The following is a 26100-nucleotide window of genomic DNA, read 5'->3' as shown; positions in this document are numbered from 1 at the left end:
ATTGTAGATTTTTGTATGTCTTTAGTCCTGAGGCCATTTACTAAGAAATCCTGATCCTAATGCAAATAATCCAGTGAATTTGATTTAAAAATTCTTCTTATGTTTTATGTTTATTGTTTGAGAGTCTCTTAAAGCAAGAATGAATTTTGGAAAAGCAGAAATAATTTATAGTACAATCAAAATGAGTTAATTCAAAGTTTCTCTAGAAATTAGATGAACTACGATTTGAATATTATATTAAAATACATTTATGACTATATTCCTACAGTCCATTAAGCAAAGCAAATCTATACAACATACTTATCTTGGACAATATTAAATGCCTTTGAAAAGAAGTGAATTTGGACTGCATTTTTAGGGCTGCTAGTTTGCTTTCAGCCAAACTGTGTGAAGAGTTGGATCTTTCTGTCACTTAAATACATCATGCTGCTTCTCTCCAAACTGTTCACTTCCTGTGAGATTTGGTTCTGTTCTGTTCCTTCACAGACCGTGTGTGAAGAAGCACTAAAGACCGGACCTCAAGTGGGTCTTTTCCTAGATGCTGTTGTTTTTGGAGGAGAAGACTTTCGAGCCAGCATAGGTATCACATTTCTCTCTCTCTCTTTTTCAATCTCTATGTGTGCATGTGTGTGTGCGTGCATGTGTGTGTGCGTGCGTGCGTGTGTGTATGGATGGATGTATTTTTTCTTTGCCCCTTCATGAATGGACATTTACATGACAATATATATTTACCAACCATGACAATGGTTGTTCAGCTGAATGGGCAATACTTTCTGATAATTTAGGGCCCCTCAGAGCTGTCCTGCTTCCAGAACACTACATTATTACTTCTGTTCATGTATAAAATAATAAAAAGCCTGTTGCAACCTCAGATGTGGTTCAGGAACATATGACATCTACTTTGTACATAATAATATATGAACAACCTCTCCATTGCTTAAATATTTTATTTTCACATCAGTATGAGGGCTGTCTAGGCTTCTAACACAAATTTAAAGCAATTTCACATTTGCTTTAATGAATCATTTTCTACACTAAATGTAGTATGCAAATATTATTTAAAATAGATCCTAAATTCCTCCTAAAGTATATTTCAGAACTCTTCTTATTAAACATTTATTGAGATAGCATGGTAGTTTCCACTGATCTTCCCCATCCGTTGGGTACTATGCCTCTGGTCTGGGTACAGGGATAACTAGAGACTGTGGACATGCCTAGAAAAGAGGCCAAGGCCACAAAGCATTTGCAGAACCACAGTTCCAGTGGCCTCAATACTGGCGCTTTCCCTGAGCAGTGTCACGGTCCAAATAGAAACAGTGATACTCCATACACACCCGCTCCTAGGGTGAAAGAAAAGGAACTTATTTTAATACCAGCCTTTCCAGGAGACTTTTGTGTTTCCGACAGTTCAGCGGACACTTTCTGCCTCTTTCAAAATGAGTGCCCTTCCGTTTCCCCAAGTTCTTCGTCCAAACCCTGAAGCTGCTCTCTTTGGCTCAGAACCTTAGTTATGGCAGGACACTGCAACCACAGCACGCAAATTTCTGTGCTCGGTGAGAGAAGTTAACCATTTCCTTGCACAGCCACTCGGCCACCTTTTGTGGTGCTGTCTTTGGATTAATACTTTCCAAGCAATGGCAAGAAGGAAAAAATATACCAGAAGTAATTTGGGACCCATCATTTGTGATTCTATCTCCTGAGATACAGGAGGGGCCTTTTCTTACTCCACACACAAGTAATGACACTGAACTATGCCTTCCAAGAGAAATAGACACATATGAAATTTAATTCTGCATCCACATATCCCTTTCTTCGTCTATACTAGAATCATAGTTTTGCTGGGAAGCAGTTCCCAGGATGACATAGATGTCTTTACAAAGGGAGTTTCTACAATAGATGGCTGGGTTTGGTTTCCAGAGTTAATGTCTCCCTTTGCTGTCAACATCCCATTTCAGGTGCAACAAGTGGTAAAGAAGCCCAAGATATTCTGTACGCCCGACAAAAGATTATTGTTATAGCGAAGGCCTTCGGTCTGCAGGCCATAGATCTGGTGTACATCGACTTTCGAGATGGAGAGGGGCTCCTCAGGCAGTCCAGGGAAGGAGCCGCAATGGGGTTTACCGGTATGACTCTTGATGACATCTTAGAAGCAGTATCTAAATTCGCAAACACTCCATAAAGGTAGAACTACAACCAGAAAGTCGTGTTTCTGTTGCAGCCGCATGTCTCTTATACTTATTCTGTCTGGCGTGTGAAAAAGCCATCTAGGGCAAGAACCTGCTATATAAATGGTCATGGTTTCCTTTGGCTCCGCAAGTCAAAAAACAAAGCACTCGTTTTATTTTCTCTTTACATTAGTTACCACTTTTTCTCTTAAGTATTTTGTTTTTGCTGACCCTCAGGGAGGGATGAAGCTATTACAGAAGTGTTTTTGAGGGAATTGCCATAAGAACTTGGGTTGATGGGTAGAAGAAAATTTTCCTCCAACGTTCAAAATATTAATTCATTTCTGAAAAACAACAGTGATATCTTCTTTGATTTTTTTTTTTTTTTTACTTTTATATTCTCCTGCCACTTCAAGCCCCTTCCTTCTGTCCCACCTCCCAGTACGTGTCTGTGCACCTGACGACACCTACGGGCATTGGCTGGCACTCAGATCAGTGGGTCCCCTGCAATCCCATCCTGGAGCGCAGGCAGATATCTCTTGATTGCTATGTCCGATCACTCAGATCCCCAGGAGTCTGGAGAGCAACCGAAAATTGTGTTTTTGCAATAGAAATCCATTTTTTTCAAAACCACAGTAGGATTCTACACACAAACACATGTCTGCGGTTGTGTTCACTCACACACACACGCAACTGCGGATAAGAAACACCATAAGCTCTTTTATTCTTATTTCTTCTGCTGCTGCAAGTTATAAGACCATCATGATCTGAAATGAACCCAGATAAGAAGGAAAAGAGACAAACATCCTTACTATCCCTTTTGTAAATATTTTTGAAATGCGGCCAGTTAGGGATTATGGAGATAAATATTTCATACAGTGACCTTCAATGTAAAAGATCTCTTAATGGATGGTGGTTTAACCCCAAATAAAATTAAACAACTTAAGAAACAATGTTAATGTTACATTAGAATTAAATGAAGCTCTGACATTTGTTTTTATGTTTTTAACATGAAGAGTCAAAATAAAATGTGATTCCACCGCCAAATTTGTTTAATAAACGAATGTGATCTCTTCTAGAGAAATAGTTTCCAGTCATCTGAACTATTAATAAATGAATTCTCCCTACATTTAATAGTGACTAAGAAAGAAAGAGTCCCTCTACCCCAGCCCTGAGGTTGTCCTTGTCTCTGTGGCGTGTTACACCTGCCTCTTTCCAATGACCAGTTAGGAATAGCCCAAATGGAAAAGTTGGAGAAACGCTCCATGAAATCTATCTAATAGACCTCGATGTTGTTGGTCTAAAATGTGTAGCACTGGCTGCCAAGCAGCCAGATGTTGCTGTGAAATGGGCACTAATTCAATAAAAAAATTTTTTTTTGAAAACACTGAATTGATGCTGGCCTGTGTCACCATCATTCCGTATAACCTGGGTGTCCTCAGCTACCTCTGGGGTAAATGTTTGCTCCAGAACTTGTAAAGGAGTTTGAGAATTTCTCCAAGAAACAGGACTGAATTAAATTGGTCCCTAATTCAATCGCAGAAGACAAGTTACTTCAAATCAGATTTAAATTTCTAGACTGTGCCCAACTCAGCGTGAGGAGCTTACGGGCTTGGCACTATTGTTTCTCAACAACAGGGAGTATTAAATCACACACACACACACAAATGGAAGCAGGGGGAGAATGGGGAGGCACAGAGGGTACAGTGCCCATTATATATGCAAGTGAACAAGTCAGTAAAGTGGGGAGCTACACTTCATAACCATTTTGCAATTTTTAGAAAGAAGGGCTTTGTTGTCCCAATTATATTTCTACATACCAATAAAAGGTAATTAGTCTGATTATAAGATATGAGATTACTTGTAGTATTTTTAAACAATAAGGGCTTTCTTTGAGTATTTTAGACCCAGTTCTGATCTGTTTGTCCTAATTATTTGTCATTTAATTGCCATAACTTGGGCTTTGCACAGGAAGGGAGGACAGTGAGAAAGGAAGGAGGGACAGAAGGAAGGGGAAATACTCTATCTGAAGCAAGTGGCTGAAAGTTTTCAAATCAAATGGAAGTATTGTGATATCTGTAACGCTGATAAGGGACAGTCTGTGCCATAAGGATTTTCTGTACTTTTCAAAATTATATATTATTTTTAATGAGTTGTATTTTTTTAAAGTTAGCCATGCAGCAAACAGTAGGTTATAGTTTCTTTTCTGCAGTCATTATTTCACTGGGCCACAGTCCATGCAGATTGATTTTAAATCAATGCATTGGCTCTATAAGTGGCTATTAACATTAGGAATTATTTTTATAAAAAGAAGCCAAAAATAAATCTTGGAATAAAGCTTCAACAGCTGACTTAGTCATCACAGGTATTCCAGTCCTGCATGCTGAGAAGAAAGATTATAAATATGAAGCACGGTAGGTTTTCTTCTTTTTTGCAGTCTTTTGTAGAAGACAAAAATGACACCATCATACAGTCACCTAAAAGACTTGACAGGTATTGATTTAAAGCACGATATATCAAGTGGTACTGTAAAAAGGATTTCATGGTCATAAATTTTAATGTCTTCCAATTTTGCACCCTCAGTAACTTGCCAATAACAGCTCTTCTGTATAAAATATTTGCTTCACTCCCACATGACATTAAAGTCTGATGTCCTGTTGTTGGGATATGTAAGAATCGACAAAAGATAACTTCATACATGGATGTTCATAAATTTCTGAAACTTAACACATATCTGAAAATTACCCTCATTACCTAAAAGATGGATACTTGCAAGCCATCCATGGTTTCAGAGCATTTCTAAATAGTTTGTTTTTCTCCTCAAGTCGTAGTGTCTGTACCAAGAAGTTCCCGTGAAATCTGGCTTTTAACACATCAGTATAAATTATGTACATAAATTATAAAATTCAGGACTAACAATTAGTACAAAATGACTACCAGAACTGATATCCTTTATTAATAATATTGTAACAACAATTAGATTACTTAAATATAATTGCAATACCTACTATTAAAAAAAGCTCTCATTTATCATCGCTGGTATTATTTGTTCCCTGAAATTATTCCTCAGTTTTAGTATATATGCTGCTGAAGCGAGCACAATTCCTCAAATAATTTAAAGCAGCTTTATTTGTATAGGGTTTTAATGTTGTATTAGTGTGCTGACAGATAAGAATGAAATAACAATGTGAAAGGGTTCTAATTCTGCTACTGTAAGAAAAGATACTGTTACATTTATTCATTTAAACTCTTTTCCTTGAAACACTAAGAATTTTTTTTTAACAAATATTGGGTTTTTTCCTATTCAATAGAATAATGAGAGTAACAGGAATTGACCATTTTTAAAAACATCAAGAGTATAATTTGTACTGCCTAAATGTTAAAACAACTATTTCAAAAGCAAAACAAATTGATATATGGACAAATAAATTTAGGAGAGCAAATTATCATTAAGTGCACATTCATTTTTAAAGAACCAAATATGTCCATAACTTTATAATGTATGTAATAAAATATAACCTTGTCATTATTGTATCATTAAATTATGTTGTATTTTATTAATGACCTGATTCAATTGCATACTTCCCTGATTGTTAAGTTGTTTCTTTTAATGACTTCATGATTTCATAGAACCCTGTGAGTCTTATGTTTGTGTAATGTTTTTACTTAAGATCCTTAAACTTAAGAAAGAAGCAGAAAGCTTTTTTAAAGCTATCACTACAGAGATAAGATTTCTTCTGGGGTATCTAAATATTGATAAAAGAAGGAAATATTGAGTCTTCATTCTATTTAAAAAAAGGGAAAATCTGGTTATGTTTTTGGGTAGAGAAACTTTCTGTAACTTTTTTACTTAAACATTTTAAAATGGAGTAATCTAGAGACCAAACCACTGTTCAAATTTGCCTTCTGTGTCACTGTACTGAATAAAATATTTTCATTGACATCCAGTTTTCTGTTGGTGGTTAGAAATGGCACACTGTATTCATCTATAAGAGAGAAAATGTTATTTTCTTAATATGTTATTATATGTTATTATAAGCCGCTATTTGACATCTGCTTCTGTAAGCTTTATGAAAACCAACAGACTACTCCTAAAAGAAATCATGGCAGGTGGGATAAATGATACAAAATAAGCAAAAGACAACTTGTAAAATTTGAAAGAGTTATATCATTTTTTTATACTTTAAAAATAATCACTCTAATTTGCAGTTATTATCCTTTAAAGTTTCTGCCAAAGGATTAGCCAGCGAGCTGCCAGTCTACCCACCTGTAACTAAAAATTAGAGATTATCTGCGCTAAGGTGGTATTTCTATAGGATAGGAAACACAATTATTCCCATTCTTCTAGGTTTCTTATGTGGTATTCTGGAAAAGCCTGCCAGATTGCAGTTCCTTTCTTTTTAAAAAGTTGTAAAATATTAGTTATTTTGCGTACAGTCTGTGAGGCATTAGGAGGCTTTCCTGGTTGAAACATTTTGTTTGAACATCTGTTTGTTGTTTTGTGTTTCCGGTGTTATTAATCTTCTTGTAGGTAAGCAGGTGATACACCCTAACCAAATTGCCGTGGTTCAGGAACAGTTTTCTCCTTCCCCTGAAAAGATTAAGTGGGCTGAAGAACTGATCGCTGCCTTTAAAGAACATCAACAATTAGGAAAGGTAAACGTTTTCTTAATACCTTGGGTGAAACTGGTGTTTAAAATGCCGTGGGGAAAAATATAAAAAATATGTTGTTTCATTTGTTCCAAAAACCATTGCATTGAGAGGGGTAAGTTATGGGGGCAGGGGGACAGCATTCACCAGTGAGAAATTCACTTCAGGTAAATTGGCCCTTCCATGTTTCTGAATATTTCGCAAACTGGCCCTCAAGTCTCTCTATAGTTTATTCTGTTCATAAACTATATTGGAAGCCTTTGAGAAAATAGAAGTCTGTTTAGTTTTTCTCTACAGACTCAGATACAACCAACATTCATAGGAAAATAATTTTAGATCAAAGTGAGAGCAAGTTGTAATGAAATAAACACAGTTTGATCAAATGGTCCTTGTGGAGAGAAGAAATAAATTCCAATTTATATTAATTTCGGGGCAAAAATGTACCAAAATCTCCTCCGGTTGAGTCATTTAAGAGTGGGAGGTTGTATATGTGTCTGTACCAATTTCTGGACCTGAGATTTGGATAGAATGGAGAGCAAATTAACGCTGGAGTACGGTTGTTCCTAATTTAGTGCATCATTGAGCCTCGCGTTTCCTGCTCTGTGGGTTTCTGCTATGTAAATATTGCAGTAGTGATGCGCAATCTGTCTCCACTTTGTGCCAGTAACACTTAAATTAGGTGTCGCCTGAAGGAAGATTTTATGCTACTCGCAGCATTGTCAGTTAATTATCTTAAAGGTTATTTGCAGTAATACCGTTTGACTCTTTTTAAGAGAATGGGGGGAAAGTTGCATTTATAAATCTATCCTAGAGGTAATATCTGAACTCGGCCTTGTTATTTACATAAGGAGTGGAGTTTTAATACCTACGATGCAAAAGTACTTAGGAGAGAAAGAATGTTGAAACATTACCAAGGTTCTAAATCTTAAACAGTCCCCTTTACAAAAAAAAAAAAAAAGACAAAACTGGCTCTGGGTGGTGAACTGGTGACATCAGTGTGAGAGGTACCACTTAACACTTTTCACTGGCAGTAAAAACACCTAAAAATCCTGGGACTTGGAAATGAGGGTAACAGTATTAAGTGGGTCACTCCCTCTGCTCATTATGGATACCTGCCTTCAGCTCTGACCTTGCACACACGTTCACCCTCACACACAGGCTCATCTTTGCACAAACCTGCACTTAAAATCCAAAGGCAAAATATGTGATATTAGAAACATCCCATTTGGACTGACACCAATTTCAAGATAGTGTTCTTTGATTTCAAATCAGGAGTGGCTATTGGAAAAACACTGCAGTTTATAGAAAAATATTTCAAAGCTGACATTGTGTTTTATGTTCATTTCTATATCTTGACTCCAAAACCCAGGTGCTCCATGAATACACATAAGTATTTACCTAAGAGAAGAGCCATGTACTTTTCCATTCATACATACCAATAACTCCATCCACTCCCCTCTCCTGCCTGTGCCTATGCACACATTCACTAAATGTTTTACACCTCTCTGTGTGTACCTTCTGCCAGCTAAGAATATGCATGTGATAAATACTTCCTACTGAAATAATAAACTGAGGCAAGATATGGGTCATCAAAATGGCAGACCAAGCAGAGTTCCAGTTCTGGGTCAACACTGCCTCTGTTAGTCTACCCTGGTTTTCACATTGGATCACATCAAAGGATGCCTCTTGGTATTGTAAGCAGCTAGGAGTATGGGAGAGGTTACCCTAAATTTCGGTAGCCAACAAACAAAATTCAAACTAGAAACATACTCTTTTGCTGGCATTTCAGTTCTTGAATGAAAGCAAAAACACTTTTCCATCATATCTTAAAAGTATTGTTCCCAAACAAAATTGTCCCAAAGTGTCCTTGCCTTTTGATGATGGCAACTTAAATGTTAAATTCTGAACTGGCTTTTTTTTTTTTTTTTTTAATAAGAAATGCTCTCTTGTTGGAGTATAAGCTTCCACAACAGTGTGACAGGACAGCTTTTCTGAACACAGAACCACAGAAATTAGAGCAGAAGGGAGACTTACTATTAGGTCATTTCCTCTCTGCCCCATTGCTGTTTGTTTCCTACAGCAAATTCTCCTGGTGCTTTGTCCAGCAAGGTTTAAATGATTCAAGTAATGGGGCTTCCAGTGGGGACATATGGTTATTTTATCCTGTTCGCATGTTTCTTTCACTTTGCCTATAAATTGGCTGGTCACAAAAATTGGGTCTGCAGGTAGGTGACTCTGGGTCTTGAAGGGTCTTGGGGTTTAAATAATGTGCGTTCTGTTTGTAAAGATTTAGTATAAATAGGTTGCTCAATTGTATAAAGTATTGCTTCCAACAAACATCTAATCTGTTTTATTTCAAATGTGAATCACTGATGAAAACATCTACCCTCAGATATTTTGTCCAAAGCACAGGTGACTCTCTCAACTACAGGAAACTGATAGTTTGTGTCCTAGTGAGACAGTTACAAATTTCCAAAAGACCTTTTTTTCCCCACTCGGATGAAAATTTCATTCAAGTAATGTTTTTAAGTAGAAATGACCCAAGAAACCAAAATTATATATTTTTGCCTTGCTCTACTTCTGCTTAAATTGTATTTAAAGTATATTCTGCCCTGAGACCAAAGCCATAGCTGAAGTTCACAGGTAATGCTGGTTCATTTGTGTTTTCTATAGTAATAATAATTATTCTTACTCCATAACTATAATAATTATTATCAAAAATAAAAGTTCTGCCTTTTCTTCTGTCCCTTCCAAATAACAAAATTTGTGGGAATACTTAGATCACAAGTAGGTAACTTACTGGAGTTCAGTTTGGTGTCACAGAATTTTTTGTTGTTTTATTTTAATTAGAAGATGTCCCCTTAGTCTAATGTCAGGTAAAAAATACTTTACATTAAAAAAAATAATAATCTGCTCATATAATCTGTCACCATTCAGCATAATGGTACCATTTGGGATAATGATACTAGTGACTGCTTTGTTTCAGGAAACTATAGATATTTATAGGCTAAAGAATTTTGCCTTGGCACAACAGTCCCCACGAATAGGAATTAGGCTATAGATTGACATTACAAGCTCACCTTTCTTGTAAAAATCTGTTGGAAAAGCTTAAAACATTTCACATACTCTATGCTCCTATTTTAATTCCCATAAGCTAAAATATGTCTAACTTGCAGACATGAGTCGTGAGATATATGTCCACAATATTAATCAAACTTGAGTCTTTCTCCAATCCTTCCAGAAAAATATATTTTGAGATATAACCTTCATGTCATTAATTATTTTAGCTTCAAATTATTGGTAGAAACTTTAGCCAGGATAAATCACTTTCCATGTGATTTACTTTAAATTTATAAAGGATTTTCTTAAAGGCTGATTTTGTTTCTGTTATTTTTTCCATATTAGTGGCAATTCCACTATTTGAAAATTCTCTATTCAGAACTGAATTTAGAATTGCTTATTAAAAATATGATTTTGACAGTTCTTTTTTTATCAACTAAAAATTGTGCATAGTATGAATATTGGATAACTGAAATGAAAACATCTCAAGCAAATATTTAGTTTATGTCATGATATGTAACTTACATGTTAAGTACATATAAATATTTATGCAATATGTATACATTCATGTATTATGATATAGCATATTTTTTCATGTCTCTATTATAAACCCAGTGCTAAATGTTTTCTCTTTTCATATTCATTTCTTCTTGGGCAAAAAATGACAACTAAAGGAAATGATTAATAGGTAATTCTAGATATCTTAATATAAGAATTTACCATTCGTTTATAAATGGAGACTAACAGAAAAAATGTGAAAGAATAGCAAAGTATATTACATGTGATAGATTTTAAAGATACACTTTGCTAGAATATTCCTGTTTCTGCAGTATCCTACCACAAATACGGCTATGCATCATTTTCAGTTTTACTCAGATCATTATTATAGGTGCTTCATTTGGTTTTGGAAGGATTTCGTCTAACTTTTTCGTTATTTTCATTTGTTACAGCTTCACAAGCTGGCTAAAAACCAAGGAAGAGGAAATGTTCCCCTTTAAAATCTAGGTTCAGTTAACAATTATAAAAGGTCAAAAACAAGGTCACTACTTGACATAATAACTGTAAACATCATCGAAACATTCTACTTTCACTTGCGAGAAAACAATAATGTAAATTAATAAGTTTACATTAATAAGCAAACCCTCTGCTGGAATATAAATTGGGAATTTATATCTTATTAAAGAAAGATTTTTTTTCCTCATGTGAGTCTTTTCATCTAGAGAATTACAAAGAATAATACCCACCCCCCTCCACATACTGAAAGCAAATTATTTTCATAGGTATCTGATTGCAGCTTATACACCTTTCATTTGTGTTTCCAAATGCAGGGCTTTACAAAAGAAATACTGTTTGGGCCAGATGGCCTTCTAGAAGACTCCCTGAGAGAACTCAGAAGTCTCTCTAGCCAAAAATATTGTTTCCGCTTATTCAAGTGCCAGAAATCCCACTGCCACTCTTTCACGCAGATCAAATAAACCATCTAAAGATTTGGTTGTTGTCTTTGTCAGCTGAAAGGGTTGATTCCACTAATAGACAACAGTGTACCCTCCCACACCCATGCGTCCCACCACCCACAGCCTTTCCCCCTTTATTTGTAAGCAGGAATACGAAAATCAGAACCGAGTGATGTCTGGTGAAAATGAAAGATGAAGGAACATAACCTTACTTTTGAGATGCATAGTTATTACATTTCTCCCTTTATTTCCTTGTTCATTTAATATTTTTACAATTATATGCCATAGATTTGACTTTAAAAAGTCAAATTCTTTAAAAAGCTGATAGTCTGCCAATGAGGACTTCAAGGCTGATATATGATTCACAACAAATTGCAGATCTAAACATGTATATCAAGGCAATACAGTTCTAGTGCTGATAGAGCCTATTTCACAGTTTTAGTGGCAAATGGTTTAGTACTAGATAAGAGATCGTATATGTAGGTTAAATCTGATTTTTAAAGTTGTTTGCTTCGACCTTAATTTATAGCATGTTCTTAGGGATATTTTAATCAAAATTTTTCTATTCTGATTTATAGTCTCAAGAAATTTTTTTCGCTCAATTTCAATTAAAAATATAATTCTTTTAGTTGGATAAAATCTCAGAAATCTTCTAGTTAAATTCTTTCAGTTTACAACTTAATACACTAAGACTCAACAAGGGTTTAGAAGCTACCCAAGGTCACTCACAGCCAAGGTGGTGATAGAGCCCCAACCAGAATTCAGGGCAAACTTTATAAATAAAGATATGAACATAGTTGGCATCAGTGAGGTTTCACTTGGGTCCTGGTGACCCTAGGCTAATGACCAAAACCAGACAGAACCTTAAAAGTATTCAGTCACAAACAAAATGTGAATTTGGTTAGTTCACATTGGTATCTTTTTCTTAGTCATACGCTTTTTTTTTTTTTTTTTTTTTTTTTTTTTTTTTTTTTTTGCCTGAGCAGAAACTGATGAAGAGGGAAAGAGCAAGAGTATCCGTGTGCCTTCCCAGCACTCCCTGCCATCATTCCCCACATGGTGCCCTCCTTCCCAATTCTGTCCTGCCCCAGAAAGACTTCTGCTCTGATCACCACACACCCCGTTCTGTTCTATTAGTCATCTTTCATTCTATCTCCCAGTGTAGATTGGAAACTCTCCGAGCTACACTGGGAGCCTTTGGCAAAGAGGCCGTATCTCGCCCTGAGCCTCGTTTCATCTCGCTCGAAGGACAGGTTCCCAATGTCCTGTTCTTACACCTGTGGTTGCACAAACACACCATGGCTTTCAGCGTCTTTAATAGCAAGATCCAAATACGGGCCATGAAAGGATGGTTTTACTCCTTGGACATCTCTCTTTTTTTCCTCGTAGAGTATTTCTCTTTTTGTGTGTGTGGGTCCGTATGTGTGTGATTCTATGTATGGCTTTCCTGTTCCTTCCTCGTTTTTCCTTTCCACGAATTCTTGCTTTTTTCTTCTTTTTCTTTATCTGTTTTTGATTCTCTCCCTTTTTTTCCTCTTTTTCTTTCTGTCTCTTTACCACATCATCTCCATACCCCACGACCATCTGTTGCCTTCTCTCCTTTACCTGATTATAGTAAAGAAGTTCAGAGCATTCTTTGAATTTTTTGTTGTACTTATTAAGGAATTTTATAAATCTTTTTATACTAAAAGCAGGGGAATTTTTATTTTATTAAATCAAGAGTTTCTACAATTTTTTTTTCCACTTTAGGTTAGTGGACCTGAATGAAAAGAAAGTAGGGAACTTTCTCACCACCACCCTAGGGAGTAAGGAATTCGATTTGCTGAATCACATACCTCCCCACAGCATTTTGGACAGAAATAGGTATACAATATACATTTAGTAAATACTATTTAGCAAACTAGTTTCCAAGTTTCTGACAGTGCTAGAAAGAAATTATTCACTGTACTTTTAACAGTTTATATCATACTGACCTTTTGTTCACTTCTAGAATAATTGGAAGAAAATCTTTTCACCAGTTATTTCATCATTGTTCTTCAGTGATATTTTAATCTTTGAAGTTTAAAGTGACTTTGAGTTAATGTTAGTTCATGTAGATGTGTTTTCCAAAGAAAGAATGAGCCCACAGGTTATAAAATAGAAGTGTAATATTACTGCTCTTAGCTACAAGCTGCCTTAAAATGACTTCCACCCTCTGCTTTTCTCATAGGCAATACCAGCTTAAATATGGCATAAAATATTCTAAATTAAATAAAAATGTTTACATGTTTAACTCAGTGTTAAAAATAAAACTATTTTCAAGTAAGATTTCTGTTTAAAAAAAATCTGAGAGGAAGATGATGGCTGCAGAGCTCTTCATAATTAACTAAAAATCAACCCATTATTCACTTAACAATGGGTGAATTTTATGGTATGCAAATTATACCTTGATAAAGCTATAAAAAAAAATCCAGAAAATTAAGGATGACCTCAAATGTGCTAGCAAATGTGGAAACTCCTTTAGATTGCAATATGCTTATAAATCCAACTGTTTCATTTCAGTAGGTAGCTTTCCACGCGGCATACCTGGCCAGGTTTTTCTAAATTTCCTTGTCAAAAGATAATTTAAAATAAAGACATGTCTGTCCCTATCTGATCATCCTGCCTGAATATTTTTAAAGATACATCTTGCAGCCTACATTTTGTGGGCTCTGAGAAGAATTTTCAAAACGAAGGCACCTTTGGTCTCCCCTTTCCGTTTGTGTAGTAAAGATGGCTCCAATCCACTGAGACCCTCCATCTGGGCAAGTAGACAACTCGGGACCCGTCACATATTAAGATAATTGACCCAAACATTCACCTCTGCTCTCCTCCCTCCTGTCCAGTCACCTCTGTCTTCCCTGCCAAATTCATCTCGCAAGCCTTCCACTGTCTCTTCTTTTCTCCTCCAGCCTCCTACAACTGTTGGTAAAGTCCCCAGATAACCTTACTGGAGTATAACACAAGTGTTTCCATTTTCCATGCAGGGCTAAAGCTAAGTGATTTCATGCTTCCTTTTTAAAAAGCAAAATGTTAATGATGTCTATTCATTTTACATTCACTCAGTTTCCACATTCCGGGGAGTTTCCTCCTTTTTATATAAATGCATTGGGCCATTTGCCTTTGCCAGTATTCTTCCTTCTCCTGCTCTCTGTTGCTGGAAACCCTGTCCTGTTTTACCTCCTCCTCCAGTGTAAGTGATGCTCCCAATATCAGGTCACCTGCATTTCATTAGTATCTCCTCAGCTGATATTCTAAGCTTTTAAGTTCTTTTAAATGTACTTGTTTTCAAATACTGATGAGGTGTCAAATTATGTCACACCCCTGAGTCTAGTTTCTTAAAGCGACAGTTCAGTCTCTGATTTATGTTTGGAGGGGGTGGGAAGCTTTAGGGATGAGTTGGCCTCTGCTCATTGCACCTTCCAGAATGTTGATGTCCCTCAGAACCCTCAAAGCTACTCTGAAGACGTAAAATCCTGTTATGATTCAAATACTGTACACTTCACTGAACCTTTCTGTGATAAATGGAATTAAATCATCTCCAGCCAACAATAGCAGTGGCAGGAGTAGCAGGGATTGTGGTGGTGGCAATAGCAATCAGAGGTGACAGCATTGGCTGTGGTAGTGGCAGCAGTCTCAGAGAGGACACAGTCACAGCAGCAGTGACAGGAATGGTAGTGGTGGCAGCAGTGGCAGCTCCCATGTACTGAGAGCCTGTTGCATGACAGGCCATTGTATACATTATTTTATTCTCAACACAATTTTCTAAGGGACGTATTATCATCCCCATTTTACAGGTCAAGAAACTGAGGCTTAGAAAAGTAACAGTGTGTGCTGCAGATCACACACAGCTAGGAAAAGGCAAAGCTTGAGTTCAAGGTGTAGCTGATCCAAAAGCCCATATTCCTAACCTCTGCACCAAGGTGCCTTAAACAAGAGAAGCAAGACCCTTTCTCTGTATGTATCTCTGTGCACTTTTTGTTTCAGCTACAGAATACCACCTCAGAACACCCATCCTGGAGAGTTGTCTATTTCTGTTTGGTGGAAAGTCACAGAGGGGCTGCCTGGACAGGTGATCCTTGGTGTCCTCTTGGGCCACTACTGACCTGGCCGGTGGAAGTGCCCTGGGGAGCATCAGGGGCGCTGCCTTCCAGACCCCACTGATGGTTCTGTGCTCAGAGTTTGTACAAGTCGGAGAACTACAAGAGTTTGTACAAGTCGGGAAAAGATGGAGGAAAGGAGGCAGCTTCTCCAGACTTTTCACCTTTCAGAAATCGGAAAATAAATCTGATAGGCTGTCCAGCAGGCAGGATCCCCGACACCCCATGCCCCTTCTAAGGCCGTGTCTGAGACAGGGGCTGAGATGCCTTCCCAAGCAGTTGTCGCTGCATTCACCAGTTGGCTCAAAACTAACCCCTCTTCAGATATTCCAACTATTACATTCTTAGGAATCATTTAAAGGGCTTCCCTATCAAAGGCCATGGAATATCATCTGTCAGAATCTCAGCACTGGTAGTAACGACCCATCAGCCCAATGTGAATTGTCGACCGTGTTGAATGAATTCAGCTGAACTCTTAGAAATTCATGTAGACCTACGTTAGCATCTAAAATTCTCTGGCTATTGCAGGAATTGGCTATTGAATTTTAATTCAAAATATTATTAAAATATCTACCAAATTATCACTACAATTTAGGTGTTAAAATAAGAAAAACATGTTCTCTATTTTCCAAGTCTTCAGAAATATTCTTTTACTACCTTAATGGCAACTTTAAAAGACGTGTTTCTATAAAGCAAAGGGTTACTGTTACTAAGAAGCACCTACAAGAATCAAATGTCATCCCCTTTAATCTTTCTTACAAATGCTTTAGGTTTTTTGAGAACTTAAAATATCATTCACATATTTATTATTGAATTTTCTCTCACTGAAAATATTCTTCAGTATTTCTGATGTCATAATAATTATAGTAAAAACTGTCAAGTGGAAACTCAGGATGGAAGCATGTTATATTTCAGTTGTTCCTGAATTCAGTTATTAAAGTTACATTTTCAGGGCACCTGGGTGGCTCAGTTGGTTAAGCGTCTGTCTCTTGATTTCACCTCAGGTTTTGGTCTCATGGTTCTTGCATTGGAGCCCCGAGTTGGGTTCTGCACAGATAGCACAGAGACTGCTTGAGATTCTGCCTCTCCCTCTCTCTCTGCCCCTCCCCTGCTCGTGTGTGCTCTCTCTCAAAATAAATAAACATTAAAAACTTTTTTTAGCTTTTAATTACATTTTCACATATTTGCTTATTTGCACCTTACCTATATACCATTTTTTCAGCCTCATCCTGAGTAATAATATCTCTGAAATAAGCTTAGATATGATAGTTATTTTTTTATAAATCACATCAAAATAAAAAATTAAATATATAATATATAAAACAAATATATATTAATTTTTTATATTTAAATATTTTTCTTTAATCATCTCAGGTACTGCTGTTACCAGTCATACCTTGGGGTACACCACTTAGAAGAGTTTGGGATTTCAGGTGGTAAGCCTTAGGTTCTAGTCCTATCCTTCCCATAAGTTTCTTTGAAAAGGTTAACTAAATCTAAACTGGCTTTTGCATCTGTAAAACAGAAAGTACCATGCCCTCCCTCCTGCAGGTGAGAAAATGTCTTTGAAATGTTTTGTAAAATCATAAAGTACTATTTGATGAAAATCTCTCTTCTTTTTTTTTTTTGTAATGGGTCTTCCTGATAAGATTGCATGCCTCCAATTTTTAGTTTGGAAATGAATATTATAGGCTTTCTAAGGACTATGGTTAACTAGAGTATAGGCTACAGTTGCTGAAGGAATCTTCATATTTCCTCCTCAAGGGAGAATGAACATCCTTCCCCTAACTCCAGCACCCTCCTCTGGTGCCCAGGTCAATCCATCTACCATGGTCCCACTCAGAAACAAAGCTGGACCAGGCCAGCTCTTAGCTTTCCCATTGTTGGATCCCCAGATCACGCTTAGAGGGAAAATGCCCAGAAAAAAGGAAAGGAACAGGTTGTTCAGCCTTTTCCCCTCAGAGTCCAAGAAGGAGCAAGTGTTGGGTCTACCAGGGCATGCGGCAAGAACAGAGGGATTCCAGTGGGTTCCAGTCCAGCTTCATCAAGCAGAGGCTGTCTTGTGCCTTGTCGTATGGAAAGTCAAGCAGCTAATGAGTAACAGAACCAGCAGTCACCCCTATTAATTTGGCTGGATTAGGCTTCCTTTTCCTAATGCTAGAGAATCCCATTCAGCCATAGACAGATGCAGTATCTCATACTGTGGTCCTCCATTTTGCTTGACTTGTTGAATCACTGGTGACCAGAAGCGTACAAGGCTCTTGCAGAGCAGAGAAAGCCAACCCCACTGGTTTGTCTCTACTTGCTATTCCCAGTCTCTTCCCGCCCCCCACCACCCCCCCCACCTTGGTCCTTTGGCATACCTGACCTTCTAAACCTAACTTTTTTTTTTTTTTTAGAGTGAGACAGGAAGTGCGTGTGCACAAACAGGACAGGGGCAGGGGGGGTGGTGGGGAGAGAGAGAGAGAGAGAGAGAGAGAGAGAGAGAGAGAGAGAGAATGAGAGAGAGAATGAGAGAGAGAATGAGAGAGAGAATGAGAGAATATCCCAAGCAGGCTCCATGCTGAGCATGGTCCCACTCGGGGCTCAATCCCACAACCCTGGGATCATGACTTGAGCTGAAATCAACAGTTGGACACTCAATTGACTGAACCACCCGAGCACCCCAAAACCTCACTTTAAATGTACCTATTCCTTGAAGTCCTTCTCTGGCAAGACCACTTCCATTTTGATGGCTCCGTTTCTCTGTAGCCCCTCAGTCTTTAAGTGCTACAAATGTGACACACTTACTTGCACTTTAACTGTTAAGATATATGCATGAGTTAACCTGACCCCAACCCAAGATCACATTTGTTGAGGTAAGTCACTGTGTCCTACTGGAGTCTCAGCAAGTGTTAGCCAATTTACCAGTGGTATTACCAGACCAGGAGAAGGTCATGTGGCATAGAAAGATGCTTGCAGATGAAGGAGAAGAAGTGGGTAAGATAGATAGCATCTTCCCCTATCACCCTCCCCTCAGTCATCCAACTTGAGCCCCACCAAAGAGCCAAGCTCCACTCGAAACCATGTTTTGAGTACTGGGTTCTGGGGATTCAAAGATGTATGAGACATGGCCCCTTCCCTCAAGAGTCTCACAGCTTACTGAGAAAGATAGCAGTGTAAACAGATCATTACAATAGAGTGTGACAAGGGTTGTAATGAGAAGCTATATAGAGAAAGGAAGGTGAGGGGTGCCTGGCTGGCTCAGTCAGTAGAGCATGTGACTCTTTTTGTTTTTTTTTCTTTAAGTGAGCTCTATATCCAATATGGGGCTTGAGCTCATGACCCCAAGATCAAGAATTGCATGCTCTACTGACTGAGCCAGCCAGGTGCCTGGAGCCTTGAGTTTTGAACTCAGGTTGATGGGTTTGAGCCCCAAGTTGGGTGTAGAGTTTATTTTAAAAAAAGGAAGGAGAGATCAGTCCTACCAGGGAAGTCTGGAAATGCTTCATAGACATGACATCTGACATTTTGAAAGATGAAGAGTGTACAGGACAGACAAGGAGAGGTGCTTCAGAGCAGAGAACAGAGCATATGGGAAAGGTACAGAAGAGTGTGAGTGTGTGGGTGGATAGGTGAGTAGACTGGCAGGAGACAAGGCTGAAAGCAGAGGTAGGGTCTAGTCTCCTCATGGGGAGCCCTGGTCAGGAGATTGCACTTGATTTTGTAAGTCCAAAGGGAACCACAGCCAGGTTTAAGCAAATGGATGATCCTGTCCAGTATTTTAGAAAGATAACATGATCCCAATTAGGAAGGTGCTCCTTCCCAGTAAGTATCCCAGCAGTCTCTCAGTGAGACCTCCCCATGGGGCTGTGGGTGCCTGGCAACCAAACTAACATCCTTAAAGGAATGTCATAACTGAGTCATGAGGAAACCAAGGCCATAATAGGGCCTGTCCAAGGACTCTCCAGGGTGATAGGTTGAAAAACTGGAAAGAAAGAAGAATGAAACAGTGTCCGTCAGAATACCTCAGTGGAGCATCACCCTCTGCCTTCTTGAGGAGTAGGGAGGAGCAGCTGACTTTGTGAGGGAGGAAGAGCTAATCACAGGCCATGCTGGGCCTCCCAAGATTTAAGCAAATAGAGGGCACAACCAAGATCTTGAAGAAAAATTTCATAATGGTCAAGGCTGACAAAAGTTTTAGGAATTCACTGGAAACTGCCAAGGTAAGTGTTTCACTGGCATTAGACTTAGAGTCATGCAGGAGGAACATCCCCCTGAAAGAGAAGGACTGTGACAGCTGTACTCAAATGTTCTCACTTGTGCCAGTGGAGCACCACCATCACTGGAATGTCAGAGGGAGCTCCCTGGATGCTCAGAGATGTGATTTGGAAATAAAGTGAGTAGGAAAAGAATTAGATCAATTTGTATTTCTAGTAAATTACCCTAGAGAAAATTCAATACCCTAGAGAAAACATTCTCGAGTGTTAAGTGCCAGAAATCAAAATGTCGGGGCGCCTGGGTGGCTCAGTCGGTTGGGCATCCGACTTCGGCTCAGGTCATGATCTCGCAGTTCGTGAGTTCAAGCCCCGCGTCAGGCTCTGTGCTGACAGCTCAGAGCCTGGAGCCTGTTTCAGATTCTGTGTCTCCCTCTCTCTCTGACCTTCCCCCATTCATGCTCTGTCTCTCTCTCTCTCAAAAATGAATAAACATTAAAAAAAATTTTTTTTTAATTAAAAAAAAAATCAAAATGTCTGAATGTTTCCTATAAATGTGATCACTGTTGTCATCACACCACCATCATCATCAACACTTTTGCTTTCAAATTGTAAGTCAGATTCTCCCCCATGAAGAACTTCCAGGTCTGGTAAAGTTCATGTTATCTCAGTGCCTGCCTTATCAACAGGGAATGACTGAGTTGTTAGAAAAACTATAGCCCAGGGTGCCTGGGTATAGCAGTCAATTAGTTCAGCATCTGACTCTTGATCTCAGCTCAGGTCCTGATCTAATGGGTTCATGAGTTAGAGCCCCGCACCGGTCTATGTGCTAACAGTGCAGACCCTGCTTGGGATTCCGTCTCTCCAACCCTCTCCCCCTCCCCCACTCGTGCGTGCGCGCGCCCTCTCTCTCTCTCTCTCTTAAAATAAATAAGTAAACTTAAAAACAACTATAGCTAGCCCAATGGTTATTGTTTTCTGTGCTATGCAGATAACATGCATGCTAAGGTAATACTGTCCTTCACTTCCAGGAGCCTGAAACCCTAAACGTGTATAGTAAAATGTGCCAAAGTGACTGACCAGTGATTTATTACAACAAATAATAGGTAATCGTTGACTAAAAGCCCACTGCATACAGCGCTCCATGGCAACTCTAACAGGAAATGCATGACGTGTGCTAGGTATACAATATCGTATCCGTGTGAATAGTGCAAACTGGCAAACATGATCCTGAATGGATAAGAAGGGCAGTCACTTCAGACCCAGAGATCTCTCTGTGCTCTTCACAGTGGCCTTTTCTCTAATTCTTGTTGCATTTTATGGCACCTGCTTCTTCTCTTTCCTGTCTCCCCCAGCACACTTCTTGAGGGCACGGATCAGATCGTATCCATATCAAAGTGGGCCTGTTTCTTTTTTTATAACAATTTTTTTTTAAGTTTATTTATTTTTGAGAGAGAATCCCAAGCAGGCTCCACACTATCAACACAGAGTCTGACTTGGGGCTCAAACCCACAACTGTGAATCATGACCTGAGCCAAAATCAAGAGTGGACACTTAACTGACTGAGCCACCCAGGTGTCTCAGCCTTCTTTTGTGTGTGTGTGTGTGTGTGTGTGTGTGTGTGTGTGTGTGTGTGTCACACACACTTTTTTTTTAAATGTTTATTTTTGAGAGAGAGAGAAAACACAAGTGGGGGAAAGGCAGGGGGAGACAGAATCCAAAGCAGCATCCAAGCTCTGAGCTGTTAGCGCAGAGCCCAACGGGGGGCTTGAACCCATGAACTGTGAGATCACGACCTGAGTGGAAGTTGGATGCTTAACTGACTGTGCCACCCAGGTGCCCCAGCCTGTTTTTAAGCAGGGGAACTAAAACACCGAACTTCTCTAACTTGAATGTGCTCAGAACCATGAGAGGATTCCTGGCCAATCCTTCACCCACCAGCCTTCTGCATCAAACCATATAGGATCAGACCCTATATGCATTTTAACAAGCCACATCCCCTACCATCCCTGTCAATGATTCTGATCCAGTTGGTCAGGAGAACACTTTTCAATCGATAAGCTTAAGGTATAATCCTAGAGCACAGGCTTTGGACCAGCTACAGCTAGCTGTTATCCTAGTCCTATACTCACTGGCCACCGGGCAGGCATCTATAAGTTTTTTAAGTTCCTTGTGCCCCAGTTCCCTCAGTTATAAAATGAGGATAGATATGAAACTTAATAGAAATGAAATAGAACAGTGGCTGCTGGGGATGGGAGTAAGTTGTCAATGGGGACAGAGTTTCAGTTCTGCCGGATGGAAAATTTCTGGAGATCTGTTGCACAACAATGCAAATATACTTAACATTACTAAAGTGTATGTTTAAAAATGGTTAAGATGACAAATTTTATGTGTTTTTACCACAATTAAAAAGAGAAAGAAATTTTTAATGGGGTTGCATAATAGTATTGACTTCACACTGTTATGAGCGGTACCTGAATAAAGCATGTCAAGTCTCTGACATAGTCTCTGATCTAGCAACTGCTCAAAAAATTACAGCTATTATTATTGTTGTAGTTGGTAAGGTAGTTCAGGTGGTTAACTATGAATAAGTTACTATTAAAGGCATTTTAAACCTAATGAGAGTCTGAATCTTCAAGCTGATGGAGGTTCTGTATACTTTTTGAAATAGTGTGCTAATTTCTCAGGAAAGCACCAGGCTGGGAAATGGAAATTTATCTATAATCACTCATTAAGGACTGTTTCAAACCCTCCCCACAGACCCAAGCAACTTTTGGCAAACTGCATTTTTCCAAATCCTGACCAACAGACCATTCACATTTCACATGTAGAGCCTTATGTTTTAAAAAAGCCGACCATATTATAGGTCAATATGTGAAAGCAGGACGGTATTCATTTTGGTAAACTTTCTTAACACTAAAGTCCTCAATTTGCAGAGATAAAGAAAACAAAGCACAAAAATGTTGAACTTTGTTTTTCAGCTTAAGCTTAATGAAGTCAAGCAAAATCTGCCACTGTAAAAGAAAGGCTCTCCATGAAATACTTTGCGTCTTTGATGTGCATGTGGAACCCAAACAGATTTGGGAAACATGGCATAAGCCCAAGGCCGTCATTTTGATTCTGTGTGCATTGTTTTGATTTCATGTGCATCTATTCTAATTTCATCTCTCCAGCCTATTATTTAAACCTTAGCAGGACTGATGTGCTGTTTTACAGGGGCATAATCCACTTGGTGGTCGGATAACCAGGAGGCCTTCGGTCTTCATCACTTACTCCAATGAGAAAACTAGACTATTGCCTTGTAAAACAGCATGAGTCCCACACCCTGATTTCACATGCTATTCTAACCCATGGAACATCCCTGGAACTTCTAATTGAATTCATAAAATGCATCATGGTCACAGAGATGACCAAAATTAGCTCTAGGCTGAATGAAATTAGGCAAAAGTCAGTCTGGAGATATAAATAGTAAAAACGAGAGGGTTAGAAAATGACTTCAGATACAGGATTTTAGGCCAACACAGGTGTTCATAGGAATCAGATTCTAAGGCTGAGAAGGTTAGGTACCACTGGTTAAACCTCTAATCCCATTGGCTTTTAAATCTCTCTTGATTGAAAACTAAATTCCAAAGTCATTGCTAAGGATCCCCTGCCACTTTTTAAATCTCCATTCTGTGTATAACTCTTGTAATTATGGGAGATAAGGGTTTCCAGAGAGACCAGAAGAGCCATTCCAGAACTTCTGAATAATGACAACATTGACTGTTGAGAGGTGGTACTTGTGAAATCCAGCAATGGATGGCAGTATATGCAGATGGACCATCAGCAAGGATTATGATGGCTCCAGTTCACCAGCATCCTTGCCAACAGGTGGAAGGAAGGAGTCTTAAGAAGAATTGTGATTGTAAATGGCAAAAAGAAGTGATTAAAAGAACACAAATAACCAGACATTAACTTCAGATTCTGGGCTTACTGCCTTCTGTCCATTTAATCTTTCTTTGGTGCAGTGAAGACACTTCTCGTTACCTTAATATGTGGGTCTCTGATAAAGGCTTGAGGTTCTGATAACCCAGATATTGGCTCCAGCTCTAACTTTTCCTAGTCACATGACCTTGGAAAATCACTTCCCTACTGTGGGCCTCAGTTTCCTCATGAGAACAGGACCTAGGACCTAGATCACATGACACATTCAATAAGTATTTGTAGAAGTTTAAAAGAAAATGTATCTGAAAAATGGGGATAAATCAGGAGATCTCAGAGATTCTTTCCAGACTCACCATTCAACAGACCTGTGACTTCTTTGTTACAGGCTCATGTCCCTTGTCATTCTAGTCCTCTCCTACATGTGTGTACCAACAGAGGAGTCTCTTTTTATTCAGTGCAATCCTACCTTACATTTTCTCATCACATGATAGTGTTACCCCTCAATTATGTTACAAGAAGGAAGCATTTTGCCATTAACCTGATCATATAGTTATTTTTTCAAACAACGATTGGTCACCAGAGCATATTATTATTTTTAAAGTTCTAGGCAATATTTCAAAACTATACAAGGAAGTATTTGCATTTTCCTTCCATAGTTTTCTGCCTGATTTCAAGAGTTAAATGAACAGTTTCAAATACCTTGTGTGTGATGCTTTTCCCCTCCATTAAAATGCTGAAGGGCTTTTTCTCCCCCCTCTTTAGGAGGAAAAAAGAAATCTTTCCCCTGTAATTTACTTTGGCTTTCTCAAAAGTTGGGTGGGAAAGTCAATATAATTCAGGTGGAATCTAAAATGTTCTTGTACAAGTGTGCACAGAAAGGAAGCCTATAATTTCTGAACATTCTTTTAGGAAGTTTGTATTCTCTGTTTTCCAGGGAGCCTTTACTTTCCAAGGGAGTATGATCGACATGCCATTACTGAAGCAAGCCCAGAACATTGTTACGCTTGCCACATCCATCAAGGAAAAATGATCTGTTAAATGAAGCTCTCATCAGGTGGGCTGAACATATACAGTGGGTTTCTTAAAGACAAACCATAATACTCAAGGCAACTTGTTAGTATGCCAGATTGGAACCTTTCTCCATTTACAGTTCATGGTAATCACAATTTTTTGTTGTTGTTATCTCACTGGCCAGTTGTTCCTCTAAAAATGAACTTTCTTCTTTTTGGTTCCAAGCTTATGATTTTATTGCTCATGAATGTGTTGCAAATATGCACTTACGATTTCACAGGGAGATGAAATCGTGGCGAGAGATGGGCTGAAGGGATGTTAGGTCTTTAATGAAACAGATCTTTTCCGAATACGTATGCTCCCTTCACATTTCTCACGTTAGATGTTTCCCCTGTCATTCATTTGTTCATTCAACACTGTAAATAATTTTAAGGTCGGTCTTAAAAAAAAAAAATAGTAACTACCCAAAGGGGTTGCGTTTAGCTCCTAGAAATCTGATAAAACAAGAGATGGCATAGAAAAGTTAAGTATCGTTTTTGTTCATACAGATACCTTGTAAAAATAAATCTTCAAAACAGATTACTCTTAACCTCCACCTCCCCAAATGAAACACCCATACATATGGGCTCTAGGTAAGGACTATGAAAGCCTTCATCCTGGGTGAATGCTTTGGGTCAACAGTTAACCACCAATTAAAAAAAAAAATGTGCAGAAACACAAGACCATCTATTCTCTCCCTTAATTTCCCCATTTAACTGTTTGCCATTGAGGCCATTCCCCCCCTGCAAATGTATGGCTGGAACAGGCCCCCTCAGCAATAAACTTGTAGCCTCTAAGAAGACACAATGGAGCAGATCTGGTGCATATGGTCCCCTGCGAGATTTGCATCACATTAGAGATGCTGCTGCAGGTCATATGGGTGGTGTGGTTAACGGGCTTAGTAAAGCTGTTTTGAAGAGGTTAACCCAGCTTGTAGTAAGGGTAAATAAACATAACAACCAGCCATTCTTCCCTATTCAGCATGTGCTCTTATATTGAAGGCTAAAGGGTATTGAAGCTGGGAAGGATCAACTTGTGTTTGCCAGAGGACGCCAATGAAATTTGAAACACCAACAATCAGAGATTTTGTTTCTGCTCCTCATTAAATCATGCGCTTTTGTGTTGAGACTCTGGACGACCGTTCTTTAAGAAATTAACAGAATGGGAAGTTTTAAACTCTACACCAACCTTTTCATGACCTACACAGCAGCAAAGCTGCTACTCTTAGACAAACACCGCGGGGAAGGCTGTTCTGTTTATTTAAATTTGTAAATAGAAAACAGTTTTTGATTTTCATTTTTCACCCCCTCCTACCCCCTTGTTGTTTATTTCCTCTGTGGCCCCTACTGTATGCCCCAACCAGGGGTCTTCTTTGCCCCTGCCTCTTCCAGTTCCTACAGAAGTCCGAGAGAGAAGTAGAGTTGAAGGTTATATACAAGGAAGGGCACCGTGGAACCCAAGCAAAGCAAGAGGCCCACACACC

General features: G+C 38.6%; 1 protein-coding gene across 8 annotated transcripts in view; it reads left to right on the top strand.

Annotated features, from left to right (window-relative positions):
* CLYBL (citramalyl-CoA lyase) overlaps positions 1-26100 on the top strand; it is a 261270-nt gene that overhangs the window by 220222 nt on the left and 14948 nt on the right. For 4 of the 8 annotated variants that reach the window (XM_019443994.2, XM_019443995.2, XM_019443993.2 and 1 more), the window contains exons 5-8: positions 487-580; positions 1956-2123; positions 6697-6821; positions 24502-24621. In XM_019443994.2, the coding sequence (XP_019299539.1) occupies positions 487-580; positions 1956-2123; positions 6697-6821; positions 24502-24597 (483 nt within the window). In that variant the 3' untranslated portion in view covers positions 24598-24621. Of the gene's footprint in view, positions 1-486; positions 581-1955; positions 2124-6696; positions 6822-10825; positions 11366-24501; positions 25744-26100 lie in introns of those variants that run through there. The other 4 variants (XM_019443991.2, XM_019443990.2, XM_019443989.2 and 1 more) reach the window with 4 other exon arrangements.

This window comes from Panthera pardus, unplaced genomic scaffold, assembly GCF_024362965.1.
Source record: "Panthera pardus isolate Hobbes unplaced genomic scaffold, ASM2436296v1 HiC_scaffold_1, whole genome shotgun sequence".
Classification (NCBI taxonomy): domain Eukaryota; kingdom Metazoa; phylum Chordata; class Mammalia; order Carnivora; family Felidae; genus Panthera; species Panthera pardus.
The sequence above is the reverse complement of the archived record's forward strand: the minus strand, read 5'-3'. Positions and strand labels throughout refer to the sequence as shown.